A 27,435-nucleotide genomic window follows, 5' to 3' on the forward strand; every position below is an offset into this window, starting at 1 on the left:
AGTTCTTGTTTCTGTGATTGCTTCCGGTTCCAATATAATTTTTCCTTCCTCGTCAAGTTCTGGCAATATTGTTTGAATTGGGAGCTTGTCACTTATAACCTTCTTTAAACATGAAACATGGAAAACTGGGTGCAATCGAGAAGCTGCAGGAAGCTCCAATTTGTATGCCATAGTACCAATCTTTTCCAACACCTTGTACGGACCATAATACTTTGGTGATAATTTATTATCCTTCTTAGCTTGCTTTAGGGACATTTGCTTATATGGTTGTAGCCGTAGGAATACCCAATCACCTACATCAAAACTTCTTTCACTGCGATGTTGATCTGCCTGTTGTTTCATTCTATTTTGTGCCAACACGAGGTTATCCTTTAAGAGTTGGAGGACTTGTTGTTGATGTTCGATGTGATGTTCCACTGCCTGAACCTTAGATTTTCTCTTAAATATGATGTGATGGATGGTGGTTGATACCCATAAAGTGCCATAAATGGGGTCATTTTTGTTGTTGTATGGAAGGAAGTGTTATACCACCATTCAGCCAGAGGCAACCATTTGACCCATTGTGTCTGTTTATCAGATACAAAGCAACGAAGATATCCTTCCAAACATTTGTTTACTATCTCAGTTTGCCCATCAGATTGAGGATGATAAGATGAGCTATGAGCTAACTGAGTACCAAGACAAGAAAATAATTCTGTCCAAAAATTTCCAGTGAAAATGGGATCTCTGTCACTTACAATAATCTTTGGGTTTCCATGTAGCTTTTGAACTGTTTCCATAAATGCAGTAGAAACTGTACTGGCTTTAAATGGATGTGATAATGCACAAAAGTGTGCATACTTGGTAAGTCTGTCAACTACCACCATGATGACACTCTTTCCCTCAGACTTGGGTAAACCTGTGATAAAATCCATTGAAACCTCCTCCCAACGTTGGCTTGGAATGGATAAAGGTTGTAATAGACCTGGTGTCTTAATTGTTTCAACTTTATTTTGCTGGCAAACCAAACATTCCGCCACAAACTTTTGAATATCTGATTTAAGGCCATCCCAAAAAAATTCCTTCTTAACCCTGTGGTAAGTTTTTAAAAATCCTGAGTGCCCTCCTAAGGGAGAAGTGTGCAATTCCATAAGAATCTTTTGTTTTAGCTGGGAATTCTTACAGAGGTATAAGCGATCTTTGTACCATAACGAATCATTTTGCCAGCTAAATGTATCAGAAGTACTGGAATCTTGTTGTAGCTTTTGAATAAGTGCCCACACTTCTTCTTCATTCTTCCATTCCTCCCTTGCTTCGTTTATCCAATCTGGTTGGATAATAGAAATGGCACACAACAATGCTTCCACATCCTCATCCTTTCTTGAGAGTGCATCTGCCACCACATTTTGCTTCCCTTTTTTGTAGATGATTTCAAAGTCATAACCCAACATCTTTGTGACCCACTTTTGTTGCTCTTCAGAGGATAATCTTTGTTCTAAAAAGTATTTAAGGCTATCATGATCTGTTTTTACCTTGAAGTGTCTTCCCATTAGGTAGGGTCGCCATTTCTTAAGTGCATGGAGTATTGCCAACATTTCCTTCTCATAAATAGCTTTGCTTAAAAACTTTCCCTTGATTGGACGACTTTCAAAAGCAATGGGTCTTTCATCTTGCATTAGAACAGCACCAATTCCATTTCCTGAAGCATCACATTCCACAATAAAGGTTTTTGTGAAGTCCGGTGTAGCTAAGACCGGTGCTTGGCACATTGCCTCTTTAAGATGTTCAAAGGCCTTTGTTGCTTCCGAAGTCCATGAAAATGAATCTTTCTTCAATAATGTTGTTAGAGGTGCTGCTATTCTCCCATAATTCTTAACAAACTTGCGATAATACCCTGTCAACCCAAGAAATCCTCGCAGATGCTTTATGGATGTGGGGATTTTCCATTCCTTAATGGCTTTAATTTTGCTAGGGTCTACCTTAACTCCTTCATGAGATACAATATGACCCAAATATTCCACCTCCTGGACTCCAAAGAAACATTTGGATCTTTTTGCATATAATTGTTTCTCCTCCAATAGTTGTAGCACCCTGTCAACATGTTCAACATGATCCTTCCAAGACTTGTTGTAGATTAGTATATCATCAAAAAATACTAACACAAATTTTCTAAGGAATGGTTTGAAAATTGAATTCATCAAACCTTGAAATGTTGAAGGTGCATTGGTAAGGCCAAAAGGCATGACCAAAAATTCATAATGACCCTCATGAGTTCTAAATGCCGTTTTTGGAATGTCTTCAATCTTCATTCTGATTTGATGATATCCCGAACGAAGATCCAACTTGGTGAAGTAAATTGATCCATGCAATTCATCCAGTAATTCATCAATAACAGGAATGGGGAACTTATCTTTAATAGTGAGCTTGTTGAGCTCCCTATAATCTGGACACATGCGCCATGATCCATCCTTCTTGTGCACCAATACTACTGGAGCTGAGAAAGAACTTTGACTCGGTTGAATTATACCAGCCTCTAGCATTTCTGCAACCATACGTTCAATTTCACTTTTTTGGACATATGGATATCTGTACGGCCTGATGTTTGGAGGAACACTTCCTGGAATCAGATGAATAGCATGATCATGATCACGCATAGGTGGGAGACCTTTGGGAGTCTCAAATACCTTGGAATGATTGTCCAGGACTTTTTGGAGATCTGGAGAAATAGATGATTCCAATGTGGAAACATCTAGCGAACATAATTGTGCAATTACACCTCTTTGCTCCTTTTTTAGAAGCTTTGTCATGCCATTAGAGCTGATTATCTTTCCTGGTTTCCCTGCAATACCCCTTAATTCAACTTCCTTTCCTTCCACAAAAAATTTCATGAAAAGTTCTTGAAAATTAAAAGCTATTGTACCCAAGGATTGTAGCCATTGGACTCCTAGTACAACATCAGCACCTCCCATTGGAATGGAAAGCATTGGGCTAGTCAATACATATTCTCCCATGGATAGCTTGATATTATGGCACTTTCCAGAACAATTTATTGTTCCTCCATTTGCAATCATCACTTGACACTCTGGTGCTGGATATAGGAAGCAATTCAATTCTTTTGCTACCCTACAATGAATAAAATTGTGGGTGCTTCCTGAATCAATCAACACTATTACCTTTTTCTTCTTGATTTGTCCTTCTATCTTGATGGTTTGAGGAGTGGTAATTCCCGCCAATGCATTACAAGATATGGTCGGATTTATTTGTTCTTCATCTAGGCTTTGTTCCTGGAATATATTCTCTTCTTTTGACCTTTCTTGCTCCTTTTCTTCTTCCTCTTCACAATCTATGTAGAATAATTTCTTCTCAGCACACTTATGACCTTTTGTGTATTTGCTATCACAATTGTAACAAAGCCCTTTTGCTCTTTTTTCTTCCAATTGTTGTGGTGTCAACCTTGTAGGTTGTGGAAGACTATGGGCAACAACACTTCCGTCTTTATAGTTGTGAATGGTATGCTTCCTCGTTGCCATAATTTTGCTTTCCATTTTTCTTGCTAACCTGAATGCCTTCTCTAATGAATCAGGTTCCCAAAGGCGCACATCATGTTGGATATTATCCTTTAAAGACCCTATGAACACATCAATCCTATGCTCCTCTGGAATATCTTTTACCCTTATGTTCAATTTTTGGAACTCCTCAATGTGCTCCATTATTGAACCCTTTTGTTTGAGACTTATCAATTGGCTAAAAAAAGTGTTGCTTTTTGTATCCTCATAATGTGCTATCAATTCTTCCGTAAAAATTGCCCAAGTGATAAATTGTTTACGAGAACAAAGCCATTGATACCATACAAACTGATTTGGTTCCAAATATAAAGTTGCCATACGTACCTTTTGTGTGTTTTGCACATTATTGAGATCGAAGAATTGCTCCATCTGTAATATCCATGTGGCGGGATCCTTGCCATCAAACTTCCTCATATCGATTTTTGGAACATGGTGAGTCTTCGATCCAACATTAGAGTCTATGGAATCATGATTAACATTTCTTTTGTTTTCATCATGAGTTTCCTTTACTACCTTTTCACCACTAGTGACCCTTTCTTGTAGCAACTTCTTCAATTCTTCCATGTCTGTCTTCAAATCTATCTTCAAATCATCCATCTTGGCTTCCACGTCAAGCATCTTAGCTTCTACGCCTTTCTTTAAACAGTCCATCTTAGCTTCTACACCTTTCTTTAAACCATCCATCTTAGATTCTGTTCCTTTTTGTGTAAGGGACAGTTGTTGCACTTGGTCTTGTAATTTTGATATATCATGTTGCATTTCTTCCTCTTCTTCATGAGTCATGCCAGAGCTTTCAGGTTCCTTACTAGGTGTTTGCATTTTCTTTCCTCGGGGCATCAGTTACCGATAATAATGCTCTACTATGCCCTTTGAATTCCTTCAAAATAAATTTTCAAACCAAGCTTAAGCAAAAATTTAAGCAAATCTACACACCTTTTTTCACTTTGTAGGAGCTCGATATTGCCTCTGATGTATCTCTGTACTCTCTGATTATCTAGTCCTGAATTTGTGACCTGCAGTAGCCCTCTGTGTCCTCTTTCCAATGCCACAAGTCTGACCCAAATTGGATTCTCCAAGGAAGAGTTATGCGAAATCTCCCACAGTGACTCGATTATAGACTAGTTCAGTAGAGCGAACTTGTACGGCGTGCCACGAGTCACTGTTTCGACCTTTGGATTTGAAAAACACCCAAAAGAAACTACAGTCCGTCCTCTTTCTGTACCTTCTTACGAAACTTCAATCCGATCCCCAGAGAGAAAGTTATGACGATTTTCCCCAGGTCACCTATTTTGAATGTAATTCAGGAGTCTGCAAAAAGACCAACTTCCTCAGATCATATCTCTGCAAATATCGTGCGAAAAGTTCTGAAATTCGGACCCAAGGTTCAGCGTGCTTTCTTCTCAAATGGGTTTTTTTTTAGACTTCTGAAACGTCACAGAAAAAAAGTTATAGTGAAAATGCCACGATGACCTGTTTGGAGCAGCGAAACCCTAGAATCCAAAGCTCTGATACCAAATGTTATGAAACCAGCTCACAAAAAGATAGAAAAGAGAGATCCACGCCTTAGAATTCAGCCTCTTCGAGGGGGCAACCTCCTTTACATTACATAAATGAACAATTCTTGGATGATACAAATGACAAAACCTCCTTTCTATATATAGGAGTCTAAGGAGTCACAATATAATCCAGCCGACCTAACAATAATAATATAAAGCCACAAAAATAACAATAGAGGGATTCTATGGGGCACATAAATAACAATATGGGGGTAATAGGGGCACAACAATATAAATAGGGGGTATAACTACAATAGTAATGGGGTAATCACTAGTATTATAGGGACCCAACACACCTTTCCTATATTCTCCTTTGAGAACTTTCCTTAGCCACATTAAAGCTCCAATCACACAAATTATGTATACATATATTCTACATATGTGTGTATACATATGTCTATATGTAAGTCCAATGGATTAGCTTAATCAATTCAAATGAATTGTTTTAAGGTAGAGTTCACCACGAGGTCTCCTAATCAAGTCTAGTTAAGGATCAACTCCTATTTACTCCTGCTAATTTACCAACTAACATTGTGACTAACAATTGAGCTACCCTCAATTTGGGTATTTGGGGAAAGAGAGGTGATCATATGAGGTTTTCCTTGAAAAAAATGTAAAAATGTAATATCACAATAATATGTGTAAATAAATACATGTAAAAACATAACAAAAACACATGATGATGTAATTATATGTTCAAAACTCTTTCAAGAAAACTAATATCATTGAAGAAATTATGGAAAATGTACAAATGTTATGCCTCTAGCCATTTTAGGGTTATAGTCTTGACATTTACAAATGTTGTGTTACACTCGAGGCATAACTACAATTGATGGTTGTGGGGAGGTTGTTCAAAATATCTACAAATGAAATGATTATGCTATAAAGAATTTTGACCACAGAAAGACACACATGCTCCTTCAGTGAGTGATGGTGCCATCTCAGTGTATGTAACTTGTCCTCTGGTTGGGAGTTCCCTTGATGCAAGTGCACATCCAAACTAACATATGTATAACATTTGTTTAGTTCCTTCTTGACCATATGGTGGGGTAGTTGTTGTTTTGTTTTAACAGTGATGCCTTCTTGAGGTATTTTTTGCTTCTGTGATGATGCTCTATGGGTAAATGCTCAAACAACCTATAATTTTTTTATGATATCAATGTTGGTTTTTAATCTGTTGGCATACTTGTGATGTCACTTTGACAATTGTTATTGAATGTATTCCATCCTTTTTATACCTGTAATAAAAAGAGATACATTTTTGTTCTTTTGTGTGAGTGTATGTGTATGGTTGTTCATGTGTTAACATGGAGGTCGTAGCAATGTGACGACCTTGTCAAACTTAGACACTGTCAAGGGCTATACCTACATTGAAGTTTGAATTTGGGTATTTTGCATGGCAATGCCTAATCTCAACCACTCAACCAAAACTAACCGCAAAACTAGTTATAGATATGCCTTTTAATGCAAATTCATGTACTAAGACTTGATATCAACCATAATGTTAACTATATTATAAGCAAACAATTCACCCTTACCAAACTTAAAACAACAAGGACTAACTAGTACAAGGTCCTTGTTTCCCTTAAGTGATTGACTTCTTTCATTAAATGCAATTTTAATGGTATGTCACATGTTATCCCTTATTGTTTGCATCTTCACTAGTGTTATATATAATCTATGACTGTAGACAAAAGTATTTTCCCTACACTTGGTGGCATAATCAGACAACACAAGCCAAATATATGCGACATCTATGTAGCATCATCCAATCACTTCATTCAATAGATCAACATGGTATTGAAATACATGAAATCATAACATCACATATAGGAAAGCAATGAACTCTTTGTACTAATAGAAATGGAGAGAGTTACAACCAAATATAGAGTTGATCTTGTAGAAGAGCTCCTCCAAGTTGACTTGTCCTTCCTTGTCACAAAATGTATCTCTATGTCACCCCAATGCATGGAATAATGACACTCACAACAACAGCATGAGGGTAGAATCTATCTCCAAAATCCAACCCCTAGCTCATGGATGTCAATAAATATATAGAAGAGGACGATAGGTTAGGATTTCTTATCCATTTACCAATCTAGGCTTGAGATCCACTCTTGATGGGAGGATGAGCTCAAGGGATAAGGGGTGAATTCTCCAAGGTAAGGTAGGATAGGATTCGAGCCTTTCATCCAAGGTAAATGGTTATAACAACTCTTTTGTGTGAGTGTATGTGTATGGTTGTTCATGTGTTAACATGGAGGTCGTAGCAATGTGACGACCTTGTCAAACTTAGACACTGTCAAGGGCTATACCTACATTGAAGTTTGAATTTGGGTATTTTGCATGGCAATGCCTAATCTCAACCACTCAACCAAAACTAACCGCAAAACTAGTTATAGATATGCCTTTTAATGCAAATTCATGTACTAAGACTTGATATCAACCATAATGTTAACTATATTATAAGCAAACAATTCACCCTTACCAAACTTAAAACAACAAGGACTAACTAGTACAAGGTCCTTGTTTCCCTTAAGTGATTGACTTCTTTCATTAAATGCAATTTTAATGGTATGTCACATGTTATCCCTTATTGTTTGCATCTTCACTAGTGTTATATATAATCTATGACTGTAGACAAAAGTATTTTCCCTACACTTGGTGGCATAATCAGACAACACAAGCCAAATATATACGACATCTATGTAGCATCATCCAATCACTTCATTCAATAGATCAACATGGTATTGAAATACATGAAATCATAACATCACATATAGGAAAACAATGAACTCTTTGTATTAATAGAAATGGAGAGAGTTACAACCAAATATAGAGTTGATCTTGTAGAAGAGCTCCTCCAAGTTGACTTGTCCTTCCTTGTCACAAAGTGTATCTCTATGTCACCCTAATGCATGGAATAATGACTCTCACAACAACAGCATGAGGGTAGAATCTATCTCCAAAATCCAACCCCTAGCTTATGGATGGCAATAAATATATAGAAGAGGATGATAGGTTAGGAATTCTTATCCATTTACCAATCTAGGCTTGAGATCCACTCTTGATGGGAGGATGAGCTCAAGGGATAAGGGGTGAAATCTCCAAGGTAGGATAGGATAGGATTCGAGACTTTCATCCAAGGTAAATGGTTATAACAACTCTTGGAAGCTTCTGGAAGAGGAAGCTTTGAGATTATTTTTATTTTTCCTGAATTTCTAGAATTAACGTACCCCTAGCAAGGGGTAACCTGTTGGCGATCAATGTAGGTCCAAAAAGGGACAACCTACTGGTGAACACAGTCTCTCAAGGCGAAAGGGTGCGTTGAGCCTTAAAATCACTGAAATGAAGTAGTTAAAGGAAAAAACTCAGGGATTAGGGAGAGTCATGCTTAGGGATTTGTGCAATGATGATGAAAAGGGGTAAAAAGATGTTGATTGATCCAGTTAACAAGACTATTGACCATATGTGACAAAATGGTCTATAACAGATTGCCCCCTAAAGCACAAAGTCATAAATAACAACTAATGAATGAAGTGTTTGACCTTGCGACAAGTCGGGATCAAGAACAACCAGCGAGATCATTATCTATTACAATACATTTACATCATGATATCTCTGTTGAGGGAGGCATACCCATGCTCAGCATATAAGCTAACATTACATGTACAATGATCAAAAGACACATCCATTGATGATAACAGGTGGACCAATGACTAGATGATTGTCTATATGATCGTAGCCATCATACACTGTGATCTTGTATTAATCCTGAAATTGCAACCCGAATGGTTGGAACTAGATTTAGGGTCTTCTACCTCGTTCACACGATCGTCCAATGTAGGAGTCTAACCATGTGAATCAATGAGATGGAGTTGAACATGGTGGACACCATCTAATTATTGGCCAATGATGTAAGTCGTTAACAAACGCGAGAGAAACCACCGATGATGTTAATGGTTCTCAAGGTATTGTATTACAATACGTATGGTGTGAATGAATGAGTTGAAGTCAAACACCACATAGAATTTGTCGGTTGAAGCCAATGATGTAAACCTGTCGCCGAGAGCGAGGAAACTTGGCATTGATGTATGGAAGCACCAAGGTACCAAAGGGTTGTTTCTAAGTCAAATTCCTGGATGTTGAGTTGATTCCGACAGGAAGCGGCCCATCACAGGAGGGCCTTGATGTATCCCCCATCAACAACACGAAACAAGTATCATGATTTGAGATAAAATGATGATGATGTGGAACTAGATCAGGAATGACAGACATGGAATGAAGACTTAAGAATATCATATCAGATATCAGCTAAATGACTTCTCTTGAACACACCAACAATACTGAATGGAGTTGGAAGTATTGACCCAATACTAAAAATGGAGGCTTTGAAAAGCTATGATAAACCAAAAGACAAGAAAATTTCCTAACTCAACAACCACAGAGATAAAGTGGAAGAGTTTCGTGTTCAAGAGCGACTCGCTACTAGTAACAAGTGGAGTACCCTGTTTTCCCAATTTCCCTAATCATTGCTGGTCAGTACCTCTTTATTTTTTACAAGCTTGAGGAGGATAACATATGCTTGATCTGTAAGTTCATCCTTCGGATGAATCACTCAGAGTATATTTAACGAACCCTGAGAAGGAGTGGTTTGGTCTCGTCATGTTCGACGAGTTCATCATTATTTGATGTTTTAACAAGTCCAACAAAGGTCTCACTTGACGTCTTTTTCATGTTTAGAGAGTTTGAAAAAGAGGTGAAAATGAAAACTCCAAATGTTCCTTTTCGTAGATAGTCCCTTGAGTCTGAAAAGGTATAAAACGATACTCAAGAGAACTTCTCAGCCATGTTCGACTAAAGTATTCCCTTTTCGTAGTTAGTCTATCTTAGTCTGGAAAAGGGTTAAACTTATACTAAGTAGACACCTTTTCATTTACTTTAACGAGTTCGAAAATACAAGTGCTTGACAATATTTTCATATTTTGGGAGTCTGAAAAGAGGTGAAAGATGACTCCAAGGGGTTCCTCTTTCGTGAGTTTATAGACCCAAAAAAGTGATAAAAGTATACTCTTCGATTAAAATGATCTGTTCAAAACACGACAAAATCCCTCAAAACAATTGTCGACCTACTCAGAACAACAATAAATGATTAAAAATACCTATTTCATGATAAAATTTAATTATAACTAGGTCAACCCATCAAATGTGAATAAAATAATGGAAGAAATGACCATAAGTAATCAAAATGACAATTCATTTTTACCATTTCACATTTACCTTTTGATGTTAGAGTTCTGAGTACTTTGTGCCCTCGATCTTCTGCAGTTTATTGTGATCAATCTGGTGGATTATTTCAGAGGTTGTCTCTTCCAGGTAGGAGTTTAAACCTTTCTCTTTCATCTCATGGTGGCATTTTGCGATTTCATGCATATTTTTTGGGTTTTTAAGGGTCCTAGGGCTCAAATATTTCGCCCTTGGATCAACGCACCCTCCTAATGTCGAAAGGAGTGTTGATTCTAGTCAGAATGCACTAGAGGTAGCGTTGCAACACATTGTATCCCTTTGAGGGGGTGCGTTGGGCGCAATTCTCTAATGTGTTATGCTAGTTCCCTTCAAAATTTGTCAAGTTTTTTGCATGGAATGAATCCTAATGAGTCTCCTTGTGATGTTTCAAGACTTCATTGGAACAAAATGGCCTTAATATGGAGGGAAAGAGAACATGAAGAACAAGATATGAATGCAACAAATGACCCTGCTACCATCCAGGCACTAAAAAACCGTGGGTTACTAAAATTATTTTGGCTTCCTGGTATGAGTCAACAGATAAAACTGTTAGAATATCTTGTTCATTCATGGGATGTTCAAGCTCAGGCATTCAAGTTAGGAGCACATCTGCTCGAGATAAAGGTAGAGGACATATATTTCTTTATTGGTTTATCTATGAGAGGTGCCCCTATCTCCTTCTTAAGCAGGAGACGGGGTGAAGAGATAGTCAACGATTACATTGCCACTCATTGTAGGCCTCGAGCCCATCCAACTCAGGACGAGAAAACCAACATAAAATATGTGAGCTCATTGCCTTTAAGAACGATCCTATTCATCATTTTCAGATTGGCTGGCAGCTCTACACTTCATGTAGCTAACAGGTCATACATGTAGTATGCCCTAGAATGTATTGAGCCAATAGTTTTCAATAGGAGCGACAGAGTGTTGGACGATTGATTGTTTTTGGATATGGTTCGATCTTGATCTCCTTTTCTTTAGAACATATTCTATTGCTACAACCTCATCATACCAAACTCGAGCCCATTGATCCGAGAGTTCCACGGATGAGGTGGATAGATCTTATGTACCGAAATGTAGGTTCGTCAGCGATTCGTTTCTCACTAGCCTTCTTTGGATGGTTGCACATGAAATTCATTATGATAGATGATTATCCATACGCAAGGATGGATTTTTGTGAAGACCCTAAGCTCGTGCTTCTTGAGGGCGAGCAGTGGGGTGTTATAGGTACGACATTTCAACCATTTTTTATTTTAAGTTTTAATTTTTTGTGTTTTTTAAGTGTACCTGAGACCAAATTATTGATTTGTTCATGCAAATATTAGACCCATTCGACCTATAGGTGCTTCATATCTCCATCGTGTGGGAGATCCACAACAGGAAGTAGCACCAATACAGGTTGTTGCAGTAGGACGAGATGTACTACAATATCTCAATGTAGCTGAGACCTTAGCAGAGGTAGAGTGCCACATGGAGTGGTTGACACATGTGATAGATGAAACCACAGTCAGCCAACTTCCTACGTGCCAAGATGTATTGGTCGGCTACTACACAAGAGAGCTCGTGCAGTGGCATGCTAACATGAGCACTATGATTAGTTTATTAGGAGATTGATAGCCATATTTGCATGTAGTTTTTAACATGATAGGTCGTGTGGCCATATGTGTCTCGGGCACAAATTTTGTAAAACCAAACCTTTATATATAAAACTATCTTCAGTGTTTCCTATGTTCCTATTATTACTTTCAATGGATGTGATATGTATTGAAATTTATTTACATATGTCACAAATGTCTATCTAACACATGATTAGCTAGCATATTTGTCAATGTGTTTAGATTTCTAGAAATGTGTTGATATTGGATGAAATCAAAGTGTCTTTCTAGAAGGCGAACCCTTAAGAACATGCGAAGAATAGTTGGACTTCTAATTGAGTAAAGATTAGCCAATTGTACTACTACAAGTTGTGAGTCAAGTCTGATGACTAAACAATGGATACCATGTGAAATAACATCAGACATAAGCTTGATCACCGTGCTATACTCAATGATGAGTGGCTGATACAAATCCCTTGTAGACTCACTAACTTGTAATTTGGAGCAAAGATAGCCCATGCTGCGGAAGATATGTTCGAAGTACTACGACTAGCGCCATCAACATAACCAACATATGGTTCAAAGGATGTCAACATCTGCAAACCAAACGTAAATGGGATCAATAAAAATCGTAGGAAACTCTGAAGAGACACACTGCAAACACACTCAACACACCTATATACAATATGTACACAATGCACTATGCAAAAATCAAGCATAGTATTTTTTAAGGTACAACCCATTTCTAGGCTGCGCTAGTGGAACTCCATCAAAATTGACTAGCTCATAGGCCCCTTTAGCAAGAACATGCTTGACAATATATGGACCTAGCCACATGGGTTGGAACTTTCCTGATCCTAATTTATCAGATTCTTGATCATATAGAAGGACAAGATCTCCTTCCAAGAAGACACGAGGCTTGACACTTTTGTCATATTGTGCCTTGACACATTTCTTATAGGCTTCATTAGCCATAGCGTCACCGCGTCTCATCTAAATGCATCAAATGTAAGAGACGTTCCTCTTCTACGGAAGTAGCAGGAAGAATTTCTACAACAAGTTTTAGTGATGAAATCTCACATTCAATTGGAAGGATAACTTCCAGACCATAAACCAATTGAAACGGTGTAAATTCGGTAGCATTCCTAATGGAGGTTCGGTATGCCCACAAGGCAGCAAAGAGAAGAAAATTCCAGTCTGATTTATGGACCCCTATCATACGTTGAAGCATTGTTTTGAGAACTTTATTAATAGCCTCAACTTTCCCATTAGCTTGAGGGTAGTAGGGAGTGGAACTTTCATGAGAGAGTCCCAGCTTGGCAGTTAGTTCAGACATCATGTGATTGCGAAAGTGTTTCCCATGGTTCGTAACTATGGCTTGCGGAACACCAAACCATGCGATGACATGGTTAAAGAAAAAATATGCAATTGTTTTTCCAGTATTGTTAAATGTAGGCATCGCCTCGGCCCATTTAGTAAAGTAATCAACTGCTACAATAATATAGCCATGCCCCCCGACTGAGTGAGGGTTACATGTCATGAAATCGATACCCCATTTTGCAAAAGGACCTACTGCAATAACATGATACATAGGAGCAGGAGGAGCACAGGTGTTACGGTCGTAAATCTGACATGCATGACACTTTTGGACAACGAGAATACAATCGCGAAATATGGTAGGCCAAAAGTAACTAGCACACAAGATCTTCTGTGCGGTGGCATAACCAGACAAATGACTGCCACATGCCCCTGGGTGGCATTCATTTAGGACTTTCTCGACCTCCTCTTGAGTGAGGCACCTTCAGAAAACCATATTGATACCACACCGATAAAGAGTGTCACCGATGATGATGTAATTCTTGGCTTGGTATCGAATATGTCGACGTTCAGAGTTAGAGGTATCAGACCAGAAAGTCTGGGTCTGGAGATATATAAGAATGTCTCCATACCATGGGTCAGATGATGAGATTAGAAACAATGACTTGTCTGGGATGGAATTTTCAGATGTCGATTCAGAATTGACAGAGGGAAGGTCGCAAATAAGCTCAACAAAAACTAAGGATTTCTTGGATTTGGACTTGATAAATTCCAAATCAAACTCCTGCAGGATGACAATCCATTTGGAGTATTTCCCCCCCAATAGTTGACGTGACAAAATATATGTCATATGGTTGCAATCTAAAACAACCATAGTTTTCCGGAGCAATATATAATGATGAAACCTTTGGACGACTTGAACAACCGCCAAAGCTAACTTTCTACATGGGTATACTTGATTTCGGTATCATTAAGATTCTGACTCAAATAATATATTAGATGTTCAATCCCTACATTGTCTTCTTAGATCAATACCATTGTTATGGTAGTAAGCGCAACGACGAGATACAAGAAATAAACGTGTTGGTAATCAAGGGGATATAATAGAGATGCCGGAATCAATACATCTTTCAAGGCATCAGATGCCTTTTGAGTAGCGTTGTCCCCATGGAAGAGAACCCCTTTCTTAAGCAGGCGAGTGAATCCTTTGGTTAACTCAACATAATTAGGGACAAACCTCCGAAAAAAGTTAGATTTTCCCTCGAGTAAATGAAGCTGAATGAGGGAAGAAGGAGCAGGCAAATCGATGATTGCCTGAAATTTCAAGGGATTGATACGAATTCCATGTTTTGAAATGAAAAAACCAAGAAGTCGACCAAAACTAACACAGAACACACATTTGTGAGGATTAAGTCGAATATTATAATGTCTACATTGTAAAAAGATGGCCCTAAGATGCATCAAGTGATCAACCTGATGTTTAGAATGAGCAGGTAGATCATCCAAATAAGGTTGCACGATATGTTTGATGTCATGGAAGGCATAATCCATCGCCCTCTAAAATGTAGCCCCAACATTCTTTAAGCCAAAAGGAAGTTTTCGGTATGCAAATGTGCCTCAGAGACAAATGAATGTAGTCTTTGGTTGATCTGTTGTGACAATGTTTATTTGATTATAGTCGGAGAAACCATCCATAAACAAATATATCTCACAACCGACATAATCATCAACAATCTGGTCGATGAATGAGTTTGGGTAATTGTCCTTCGGATAAGCATGATTTATATCCCTATAACAACAAGGATTACATATCTTGGCACATTTGTGTTTATAAAGGAGCACAAGATTAAGGATGTGAGTACCTCATTAAATGCCCTAATTTAGTGTTTTAAGCAAGGATCCATATTGACAAAGGAGGTCTTAAGCATATCTCTCCTAGTTTATTACTAAAAATGGACTTTTAAAACACGAAGGTTTTGAAGTGTTTAGTTGAAGGATGTTATGCAACCTTAGGAATATATATAATCACCTCATTAGGGGCACATTTAATATTCAACATTACCCAATGACATCCATGGTCCATTTTTCCGTTTCAAGAAAAGTAAGGGATATGTTATTAGTGCACTAAACAACATTTATTGTCCCCAGATGACCTTAACATAAGGTTCCATGCCACTTGAATATAAGTAATGCATCCTAGACTCTATATCTAGAAGACATTCATAATGTATCTAGTTTTATGCATTCACATCCTTTACACATATCGAGAAATGACAAACCAAATCCATTGGTGGTTCGAATGGGTGATCATTGCTTTGATCAAGTAGGCTTGCCACTAGAGGAGTAGAAATAACAGACATTTTGTTAAAGACTTTGGATTTACATTATTGTTATAAGATTCTCCTAAATCCTTTATTGAAGTTGTTATAGGTGAACCATAGCTCATAAGAGTCATGTCATTGATGTTTGTTTAGTAATTTAACATAATATGAGCTTTAATAATTATCTAAGCCTCCTTATCTCCATGCAAATTCTCATTGGAAGTGCACCTTCCTGATCTTTCCAGATTTTGATCATGTTAAAATCACCACAATCTAGAGCATCTAGAATTAAATCCACCATTCAACACCATTCCGTTATTTTCTCCCATGAATCATTCGAGTTGTATATGTTGGTCACACCCAAAATTTGAGCTTCTAATATAAGTAATACCTACATAACTCTTTGCATGGGTTTAGAGCCCCAACAAAAAGCATCATCTATAAGTGGTGGAAAGTTGAAATAACAAGACCTCCCTTCCTCTCATCATGTTCTGAAAAATAATCTAACCCAATGAAATAATTGATAGGGTTGTTCTCTATGAGTAACTTATAATTTTAACCTCTTTAAACATAAAATATTCAGCTCACCGATCAAGTACAAAAAATGATGGACAATGTGCTTCTTACAAGGTTAATTTAGACCATAGAAAATCCAAGAGACAACTTTTGTTGTAAATTCCCAATGCCATGCATCTCCTCCTTATTTTCTCCAAGACTAAGGAGTGCATCAAAATAATTTTTGGTGGTAACATATTTCTCCCACCAAAGCCAATCTTGCAAAATAAAAGACTAAGGCTTTTTGATAGAGTTATTGATCATCTTCTCCTTACACAAGCATAACACTAGTAAAGGAGAATAAGTTGTACCAGTCCATTCATGCTAGGATGTATCAAAACTTGGAGGGGAAGTCAATGTACCTGCCACATGACCTTGCAACCCAAGAGGGACAATTACTAGGGCCTTTAATGGCCCATTACCTATGTTCCTTTATAACACTTCAATCAATCACCTTTTGTAGCATTTCCTTGGGTATGGGTTGGACGTTGAGGGGTTTGAGTAGGTAACCCTCCTATGGGTCACCTTGTTGCACTAGGGATAGTCACATTTACGATAATTTATGTTTTCTAGTGGAAAAAGGGGTTTAAAATGTTGATGCATTACACAACGTGGCAATGCACTTTATCAACTATCTTATTGTAAACAAACCCCTTAAGAGCTTTGGATAGGTTAACCTTGATACAAATCCCATGCTAGGGCCTAGGGTTAAAGTAACAACGTGATTCATGACAGATAAACCCTTATATTGAGGTCGACATTCATTATGGAAAATGCCATAATTGCATTTGAAAGCCTGGGAATTCCACCAACATTAGTTAGGACAATTGGGTGGCTTGGTTGAGTAAGAAACTCTTTGATTGAGTGGACAAAACCACCAGGGTATTTTTTCACATCTATAACCCACACCCAAGAATGCCCATGACATGAGCCTTCTTAGCTAAGTAGAAAAGGATAAATCTTATGCTTAAACCACCCACATGGATCCTAAATCTCCCTAAACTAGTTATGAATAACAACACACACCCTACACAATGCCTTTATAAGGTTTCCTCTCCACATGCATTGCATGCAAAGTCATGCAACATGAACAACAATATTAAAGCCAATGTTGCCTTGTGATAAACCTTTGATGCAAATTATTGTGGCATCTTCGATGGTACCACTGGTTTCACCATCAATGACGTTACATTCTCCACAATTATGATGGAAAGATTACTTATTATACACAACTAATAAATATAAGAGAAAATGAAATGTCGTAAGGGCTAGGAGGGGACTTTGTATTAGGACTAATGATAATGGGAATGATAACATTGTATAGTTCCCTCGAACTAAATGTACTACAAAAAAATCATAAAGATTCTAAACAAAGTTAACATTAAGGTCTCCTTCTCTGCCAACGCTCTAAGAAAATTATTAGATCAAGATTCTAAAGAATGAATTTATTTATTTTATTTAATGTATATATATATATATATATATATATTTTAGATGAAAGAAACGCTGGTTTTATATATATATATATTTTAGATGAAAGAAACGCTGGTTTTTTTTCTTGAGATAGTTAAGATTCTAAAGAAAGTTAGCACTAAGGTCTCCTTCTCTGCCAACACTCTAAGAAATGTTAACTTATGTAAATAATGCCATAAACCCAAAACTACAAAAATGTGTATACACTATTCCCTACTCTACTAGAAAACAATATATATTTTCTAGTAAGATTAATACTATGTTACAACAAACATACCTTAATTAAAATTAACTGAGTACTATGTTGACATCAAGCACACTTTAATTAAAAGATCAAGTCTCCCAAAAATTTAGACACCACATATGCATCAATGATACAAAAATCATCACTAAAATAAATCAAGATGAAAAAAATGAAAAACCCTAAAAATAAAGCTAAATTTTAATAATCTAAAAAATGACAAGTATTTAAAAATAAATTAGGTTTAAAATCTTCTCTAACATATTTAAAAAAATAACAATCCAATAAATTAAAATATCATAAATATTAAATTGAAATTTCGCTTTGATAACAACATTAAATTATTACTATTAATTAATACAACATGCATTTAATAAACTTTTAAACATAATGAAAATATTAAATTTCAAAATAAATAATTATAATAATTACCAAACTATTTTTAAACATAAAAACCTCTTTTAAGATTTTAAAACAAACGAAATTATTAATTAAAAAAAAATATAACATGAAAACAAAGTAAGCAAAGATGTTAAACCATAAATCTCCCACCCTATGTAAAAAGCCTAAGCTCTCATGCATTTTTTTGTTAAAGATAATGTTGATTGAAAAAAGCGTATCTTATCATGAACTCTTACTTATCATGTACATACTCTTAATATGAGTATGATTGCTCCGATTATGACAGTGATTATTAAATTTTTGACTTTTATCTAGCGGAAAGATTCGGGAGATTTGAGATCAATCTACCAAATTCACCAAGTTGTCAGGATTGCCATGGCATATCTAGACTTAGTAAATCACCCCACCTATGGATGCAGCTAGTTCCAATAAACCAACTTTAAAGCCAGGAACTTCCATGGAATTCCAATGGAAATTGAGTAGTCTTGTATGATTGCCCTACCAAATTCACCAAGTTGCCAACATTGCATGGCACATCTAGAGGTAATAAATCACCATAGGATTACCCCACCTATTGATGCAGCTAGTTCCAAGAAACCAACTCTAAAGCCAGGAACATCCATGGAATTCCATTGGAAAGTGAGAACTCTTGTATGATTGCCACTTACAAAGGGTACAAACAAGGAGCACAAAGCCAAGCAGACGAGATCCGCTTAATCTGCAACCGACAAACGATGGGATTTAGAACCCGTATGCCATACCTGTAAACATTCTACAATAACGACACCCGATCCATACCCATGCCCCCTCTCCCTGACCTTCACTAAAAAGAAGAGCAGTCTGAACAATTAATTGAATTGTAAAAATTCATGGGCGGCATGACAGTGGGTCCGGGAGCCCTTCTTTCCTAAAGCAAATGCTCGACACGACACGAAGGGCAGGTCCTTTTATTTCGCATGTCGTCATTAACAGCACAGCTTAATGTCCACTCCCACTCTCCTGCCAGAAGAATTTTATATTTACGTTTAGATTAGCTATAGTGGGGCTTTTTGGCTGATGCAGAGTGAACTGAGAAGATTGACCAAATGGCCAAGGAGATGAGCGTCAATGGTGGCGGTGGCGGTGGCAATGGCAATGGCTATGTCGAGAACGGAGCCGTTCCGACAATGATACCCATAGAAACAGAGGGTTCTCCAGCGGTGTCGGATCATTCTCCCACAATTCTTAACGACGGTGTCGATGGCGATGACGAGCGCGACGATGAAGATGAGAGGGAAAACGGAGCCGAAGAGGAAGAGGAGGAAGAGGGTACGGAGGAGGAGCCGAGATTCAAGTACCAGAGGATGGGCGGCAGCATTCAGTCGTTGCTCTCGAGGGGCAGCGATGCTCCCTCCTGCATAACGGTGGCGGAGCGCATGATCGCCCTTGGCACCAACGATGGCGCTGTTCATATTCTTGATTATCAGGGCAATCAGGTCTGTGAGTTTTTTAAACTTTTAGCTATGGGTTGTAGATCGGAGAATTTTTTTTGGCCCTTTTTGAGAAATCCACGGCAGTGTACCTTGATCGGATGTGTTTTCGAGATATCTGCATTCTTTTGGGTCGTTCTGGTAATTATTTTAGAAAATTATGTGGAAGGTATCTTCAAACTGTATAGTTTGGCCTCAGGATCAAACCACACAGAAGAAGAAAGGATTTTTTAAGAAAATAAGTATAGATTAGAAATGCATTAAACTCAAGTCATTCTGTCATGATCTCATGGGCCGAACTGTGTGGGCAAAACTGTTTCCAGGCACAAACCATTGAACATGAGCACTTTCCAGTTTTGTTGCTGCCATGACAGAGGAGTATTTTTCTGTCAAAAGCATCCAGGACTTGCAACTTCCATCTTGCCTACGGGGGGGAGGGGAATTGAACTTTGGTGGTTGGTTGGTGAGCCTTATGAATTGAGCTTTACATTATTTACTGCAGTACTTGGCCATTATACAGCGCTGGATGTGTGCTCATATACGTCCAACAGTGCATATAATGCTGCAGTACAATATATGCAGCGTTGGGTATGTTCGCATATACATCCAAAAGTTGAAATAATGCTGCAGAACTTGGTGCATAAGGCTTATCTGTTTGGCATGCCATGCCACCGTATTCACGTCTGAACCGTGATACCATTTGCATTTTCTTTCCCTTGGGTCTCCAGGGTGATTGAAACTTGGTCAGTGGCATGCTATGTTATCATCTCCACCCTTGAACCCTGACCCCTTTGGTATTTTCTCCACATCATATACATTTGAGGGATGGAGCCTTGGTGGTTGGTATGCCATGCCACCATAGAGGAATCTAACCTTGGTGAGTGGCATGCCCTGTCACCATCTTCACCCCTGAACCATTACCCCATTGCATGTTCTTTCCATTACACCTTCTTAGAATTGAACCTTGGTGGCATGTTGTGCTATCTTCACTCCTGAATCATGGCGCCATCGACATTTAGTCCATGTTATGCACCTAAGACGATTTACACCCTTGAACCATGATGCCATAGGCATTTTTTTTCCATCATGTCTCCAGTGGAATTGAATCTTGGTTGATGGCATGCCATGCTACCAGCTTTTCTCTTGAACCATGATCCATTGACATTTTCTCCATATCATGCATCCGAGGGGATTGGACCTTGGTGGGTGGTATGCCATGCCACCATCTTCAGTCTTGAACCACAATCCCATTGACATTTTCTCCATGTCATGTTTCTTTGGAGTTTGAACTTCGGTGGGTGGACTGTGAAATGTCATTCCACCATCTTCACCCTTGAACCCCGATCCCATCAGCAAATTTTTTCCACATGTCTTCACAGAATTGAACCTTGGTTGGTGTCATGCCATGTGACTATCCATCAGCATTTTTTTGCCATCATGTCTTCGTGGAATTGAACCTTGGTTGGTGTCATGCCATGTGACTATCTTCACCCTTGAACCACAACCCGTTCTAACTTTTCTCCATAAATTATGCCTCGGTTACTGTTCCCCATCTTCATCCATAAACTATGACCCCATTGACATTTTCTTTCCATCATGCCTTTGGAGGGATGGTCATGGAAACTTGGTTGGTGGCACGTTATGCCACCATCTTCACCCTTGAGTCACATGCCCATTGATATTTTCTTCATCTCATGCCTTTGAGAGGATTGAAATTTGGTGGTTGGCATGCCATGCCTTCATCTTCACCTTTGAACCATGACCTCATTGACATTTTCTCTATATCATGCCTCCAAGGGTTTTGAACCTTGGTTGGTGGCATGCCATGCCAAGATCTTCACCCCTAAATTGTGGCCCCACTGATACTTTCTTCATATCAGTATCTTGGGGGATTGAAGCTTGTTGGTTGGCATGCGATGCCATCATATTCACCCTTGAACCACAGGCCCTTTGGGATTTTGTCTCGACCATGCCTTTGGGGGAATTGAACCTTGGTGGCATACCATGCTACTGTCTTCACCCCTAAATCATGATCCTGTTAATGTTTTCTCCATATCATGCCTCTGTGGGGAATTGAATTGTGTTCAGTGGCATGTGATGCCACCATTTTTACTCCTGAACCATGACCCATTAGTGTTTCACCATATCATGCTTCTGGTGGGGTTGAAACTTGGTAGGTATCATGCTATGCTACTGAGATTACCCATGAACTATAACCCTATTGTCGATTGGTATGCCAGCATCTTCACCCTTGAACCACAACCCTATAGTCTTTTTTTCTTTCCAATTTGATGCCCCTTTTTGGCTCTTGGTTTAAATCACCGATTGTGGGACTGTTTGGCTGCAGTACAATGTTATGAGACTGCCATCCTGTGATCTGGGATTTCTTTAATTATGTTTGATGGTGATCAGGTCCACTGGTCAGCTAAATGCCATGATTTGTAGAGAGTTCAACATCCCTTGTACGTCTGTGGCGTCTTACCCAGAAATGGTGATAGGAAAATTGAGTTCTCAGAGGTATTATGCTTATCAGGCACACACATTCTCATTGTGGCTTGGGCAGCACTTTAGTCTTGGTCTTACAGATTTCTATAAGTAATTTCAGCTACTTTTTGCTGGCTGATGTACTTTTGTCATGATTAATATTATATCAAGCTTCATTTGTTTATATCCTTGATCCTCTTTGCTGTGTTTTTGTTTTTAGATAAAATAGAAGCTTATTTGCCTCCAGTCACTACCTGATTAGCCATATTGTTCACAATGCCAGTCTTTGCATGATCTGCTATTCTCCACCTGGAAACTACATTTATGGCAATTAGGGTCAATTAAGAACATTACTTTGGCAATGGGTTAACAAAAACTTGTAGTCTCTTTTTGGTTTCCTGCCCCAACTTGATGGTTTCTTCCACTTTTGGCTACATAGTGTTTTAGTCAAAGTTGCCTTCAATTCAGCCTCTCTTTGCAAGGGGATGAGCTTGTTTTGAATTGGGAATTCCCTGGACCATCAGCTGACACTAGACAAAATTTGTACTTGGTGAGCAATCTGCCCTTTTTTAAAAACCATTTGACAGTACCTTGTTTAACTTCCAATCCGTTCCATGTAAAAGTTGATGAAATTTTCATTCTGTTATATACATGAGAGGACCTGAAAATGTAAGCAGTGAAATCTATAAATATTGATGACCTGTTAGCTAAAAACTACAACACACATGACATCTCCATTGACATCAACATGGTCTAATATTTTTTTTGTCGTTTTTCCCCAAAGAAAAGAATTGCAATTTCCATTCATAGAAAGAATGGAAATTACAACATTGTCTAATGTTTTAGCTGAATGCAGGTCATTATTGTCCCATTGATGATTTATGCTGGTGTATATCCAGAAAGCTGTCTCATTGATATTCAGTTGTAGTTGGTTCATTGTTTCTCTGTTCACTGGAAAATTCAAGTAATAATTATGCTACTATCATCTGAACAATTGAAAATTGATATAAGTGGTACTAGGTACATGTATGCTGTAGCAGTATTCATACTTATGAGAACTTGTGGTTTTATTTTTCTTTTTGTTATCACTTTCTGCTTTTCTCTTTTTAGCTTTATGTTCTTCTTTTCATCCTCATGCTATTTTACTTATTTGGATGAGTTACATTTAGAACTAGTGCACGAACTTTGCATGGCACTTGTACTTTTTTTCTTCTCCAATGTTACTTCCCCTCATTCCACGTATGGTACTCAGGGTAAACTGGATCCTTCATGGCACAAGGCCAGGACTTAAATGCTGATTTGGGAGCCCAACAAAACTCAGGGGAAATTGGATCCTTCATGGCACAAGGTCAGGACATAAATGCTCATGCGGAGCCCAACAATTTTCAACATATAACTCATGAATTGTTTAACATTTTGGTTTTCTAACTATTAGCTCATGCATGTCCCATTGGGGATTTGAACATGGGTGTGGAGCGTGAAACACCTACCTCCCCACTGATCAAGCTATAGCCCCTTGACACGTCGCATTTGTGCTTATCTGGTACATGCTGAGTAGATACCCATTGTCAGCAGATACCCATTGTACTTTTGCTCATACATGCATACAAAAGAAGAGTGTAAAGACTGTAGGAGGCCAATATTTGTGGCTCTTGTGCATGCGTCAGCTTATTTTTTATTTTCCAAGAGAAAAAAATCCTTATATTCCCTGTAAAAAGAAAATATACATGGTGCTCCCCATTCAGGGGTCATGGCAGGTCCTGATTCTTGCCTTTTCTGATACCATACAAAATTCATCCTGTTTCAAAAAACCTTTTTGACATCTTACAAAAAGTTGTAGCCAGGCAACTGATTTTCAGCTTCTCGTGGACTTCTATATATCCCATATTTTTTCGGGCAAAACTTTTTTGTATCTCAGGATTATCATCGTTGTACCAGAGTATATCATCAATTATGCAATACTATATCGGATGTGTAAATTAATGGGCAAAGGACATGTCTTGTATCAGTAGTTCCTCATAAATTTCCTGTATGAGGGAAGACCCAATCTGAAGAGTCAATGCCTCTGAAAGCTCATTTGCTCTAGCATTCTTTTCTCTATAAATGTGTAGAAATGGTGTCGATTCAAAAGACAAGATGCACTCCCTGTTTTGTGAGAGGACTGGCTGTAAAACAATGTTTTGTACCTTCACCTTCTTGTTATCCCAGTCCATAACAGTTTTCAAATCTCCCAGCACCTAACTTTTTTAATCCAATCTTCTGGGCCTGAAACAGAAGTATCCACAGAGAATCAAATTCTGCCTTCATGTTAGAGCCGAAACAAGGAGAGCATCTTCATAGATAAAAATGAGAATGAGAAAGATCGAGGATGGCCCCAGCACCACATCGAGGAGGATGTCCCTTACTAGCACCGTCAAAAAGTGCCAGGGAATCCCTGAGTCTGGGGGGGAAGAACAGGGATTCTGATTTTTGCCTGTTTTGGCGCAGTCCTATATTGCTTGGAAAGCTTTTCTACTAACCCTGAGACCAGCTTAATTGGTACCCTTATATTGTGAAAACTCAAGAAGTTTCTTGCCCAGCAAATGAAGTAAACAGAGAAAAGGGAGAGTGCCTTAAAACAGAGTAAGGAGGCATCTTCCAAGCATAGTGTCACCTTATTTTTTGCTTCTATGTTCATTTCCCTTTACATATATTAGATGCGAGCTGTTACCCAAAGTTAGCTGAGAATGTAGTATCCCTTAGGGTAAAATGGTCCTTAGGGTTAGGAATGAGTACTAGACAAGTTTTGTATCCCACAGTATACTTCAATTTGACAATCAGAGACAATATCAAAATGCAATAAAATTGAATAATCATGTATTCTACAGTTCATGACCATGAAACCAATTCAACAGTACAGTAAATAGTTTAGATTCACAGTCTTCCAAATGCAATTGAAATACACAACAAGGGCTATCACATTAACCAAACCCTACTGCTTTAATACCCTAACGCTGACCTTGTCTCTATCTTCAGTCCTTGTACCCCCTACTTGTTAATTTTAGGTATGTTCTATGCTTAGAGAAATTTATTTCAATTTTCACAGTTAGCTCAATATCTCTTCCAGATTAGCAATCACATCAGCGTTAAAGTAAACTGCAGATAGAACATAAACATAAATCGCAGAAGACAAGCCAATACAAGAGGACACAAGATGTGGCGCTAGCCAGGGACAAACCCCAATGTGGGGAAACCCTTGATCAATTCTTCTTATATGTTCCTCAATAGTTCAGCAGAGAGAGAGATAGTACATGTACATCAGAAGTCAACACTTTGACTTGACAAGATAAGAACATAGATCTTCTCTAAGAAGATGTCTCATGAGGTAACTGATATGGACTCATGTGATTCCATCACCCTATCACAGTGCTGCACCATCATACCATGTCTCATCACAGAGCTGCACCATGCTGCATCACTGCTGAGCTGTACCTCATCATGTTGTACCCATCTTGCTGCTCTTCATCTTCATGCTGCACACATCATGCTGCTGCACCATATCATCATGCTGCACCTCCTTGTGCTGCATCTTCAAACTGTACCTTACTGTGCCTATCATGCTGCATCCCGTTGTGCTGCACCTTGATACACTTGTGCTGCACACCCTGATACACTGCCCATAACAACTCTTGCTATGGTGCTATGGCCTGCGGCCTAGCACATAGCAACAAACATATCCTAGATAGTGTCCAATCATTATTAACGCAACAACATTTAGTCTATAGAAATGTCAACTCTTGAACATGTTGTAATGCTGCAATTTAGGGACTGATTAGGGTACTGACCACAGTCCCTAACAGCCCATCTAAGCTGGCCCAGAATTGCTCTTAATGACTGTGGTTGTCCTCCAATGAGTTGCTGCCCTCCGCGCTGCATCATAACAGTCCTCCTTGATATAGTAGACCTCCCAAACCGTCCCACTTATGAACTGCTGTAACCTTCTCTTTTCCTGTGGCTAGGGCAGTCATGAGACTGCATATAAGGAACCATTCAGATCCCTTCTCACAGCAGTCTAAGGGCACATGAAACCCTCCACAAATGTGGCCTAGAATAGTGTTAAGGTGACTGTGTTTAGGTCTGCATTCAGCCATGTATAGACTGCGTCTAGGACACGTTTAACCCTTCCTTAGATATGCAGCTAAGGCTCCTTTAAGGCTTCCTCATGTCTGCAGATTAGGGCTGCCTTGCTGCGTGTAGAAGTCCCCCTAAAGCTGAGAATTAAGGCCTCCACTTGGCTGCGTATAGGGCTCCTTAGATCTGTGGATTAGGGCCTCCACTTGACTGCGTATAGGGCTCCTTCTTTGCTGCGTATTAGGGCCTCCTTTAGACAGCTGTTAGGGCTCCTTTTGGCTGCGTATTAGGGCCTCCTCTAGACAGCTGTTAGGGCCCCTTTTGGCTGCATATTAGGGCCTCATTTAGACAGCTGTTAGAGCTCCTTTTGGCTGCGTATTTGAGCTCCCTTTGACTGTGGCTAGGGCTGTGTTCTTCAACTGCATCTAGGGCACATAGAACCCTTTCTTTACTGCGTCTAGGGCTTCTCCCTCTTGACCTCTCTAGCCACTAAACCCAAACGAGTGGAGAGAGATCTTAGTAGAAGTGAGTGTGTAAATGACTTGAAGACCTCCTCCTGTTATAGTAAAACGTGGAGCACAAGAGGGGGCAAATTAGTTGTTGGCTGACCTTGACGAATTGCCCCATAACACAAATAAAATAATATCTCCATGAATACTTATCAGAAACGGATGATCTTTAGATCAACCCTACACCTCTCGATGAGAGGAGTCCAAGAGAAATATCAGTTGTCATTAATAAGATGACCCACATGGAGTTTGGCCCTAGTTGCCAATTTTAACACTACTGTTGCAAATCTACACTGTTCGAAACTGCCCGAGATTGTCTTGAGGCTGTTGCTGTACCAATCTGGCCTTCTGCTGCCTCCAACCCCTCTCCACCATCCCTTGCTGCCAAGAGGAAACTTGTAGCAGACCTTCTTTGCTGTCACTACAAATCCTTTAGATGTGACCTGCAATCACCAAGTCAATGTTTGCTGCCATATTGACTTAAATTGGCCTTTTCCGCTACAGGAAGAACAGCATCAAAGGTCCTCTCTGCCTCAGATAGGGACCCTGAAAAGCTCCGCTGCCAAATTTGT

The 27,435-nt window shown here is 38.7% G+C and overlaps 1 protein-coding gene across 1 annotated transcript in view; it reads left to right on the forward strand.

The window, feature by feature from the left end:
• Nucleotides 1–18,742: 18,742 nt before the first annotated feature.
• The window catches only part of VPS41 (vacuolar protein sorting 41), a 205,845-nt gene continuing 197,152 nt past the window's right edge, over nt 18,743–27,435 (forward strand). The window contains exon 1 of the mRNA XM_089412059.1: nt 18,743–19,766. Within this exon, the coding sequence (XP_089268185.1) occupies nt 19,377–19,766 (390 nt within the window). The 5' untranslated portion in view covers nt 18,743–19,376. The remainder of the gene's footprint in view (nt 19,767–27,435) is intronic.

The sequence above is a fragment of the Pinus tabuliformis genome, chromosome 3_1, assembly GCF_031772625.1.
Source record: "Pinus tabuliformis cultivar Carrire ecotype Pingquan chromosome 3_1, CPIR1, whole genome shotgun sequence".
Taxonomy (NCBI): domain Eukaryota; kingdom Viridiplantae; phylum Streptophyta; class Pinopsida; order Pinales; family Pinaceae; genus Pinus; species Pinus tabuliformis.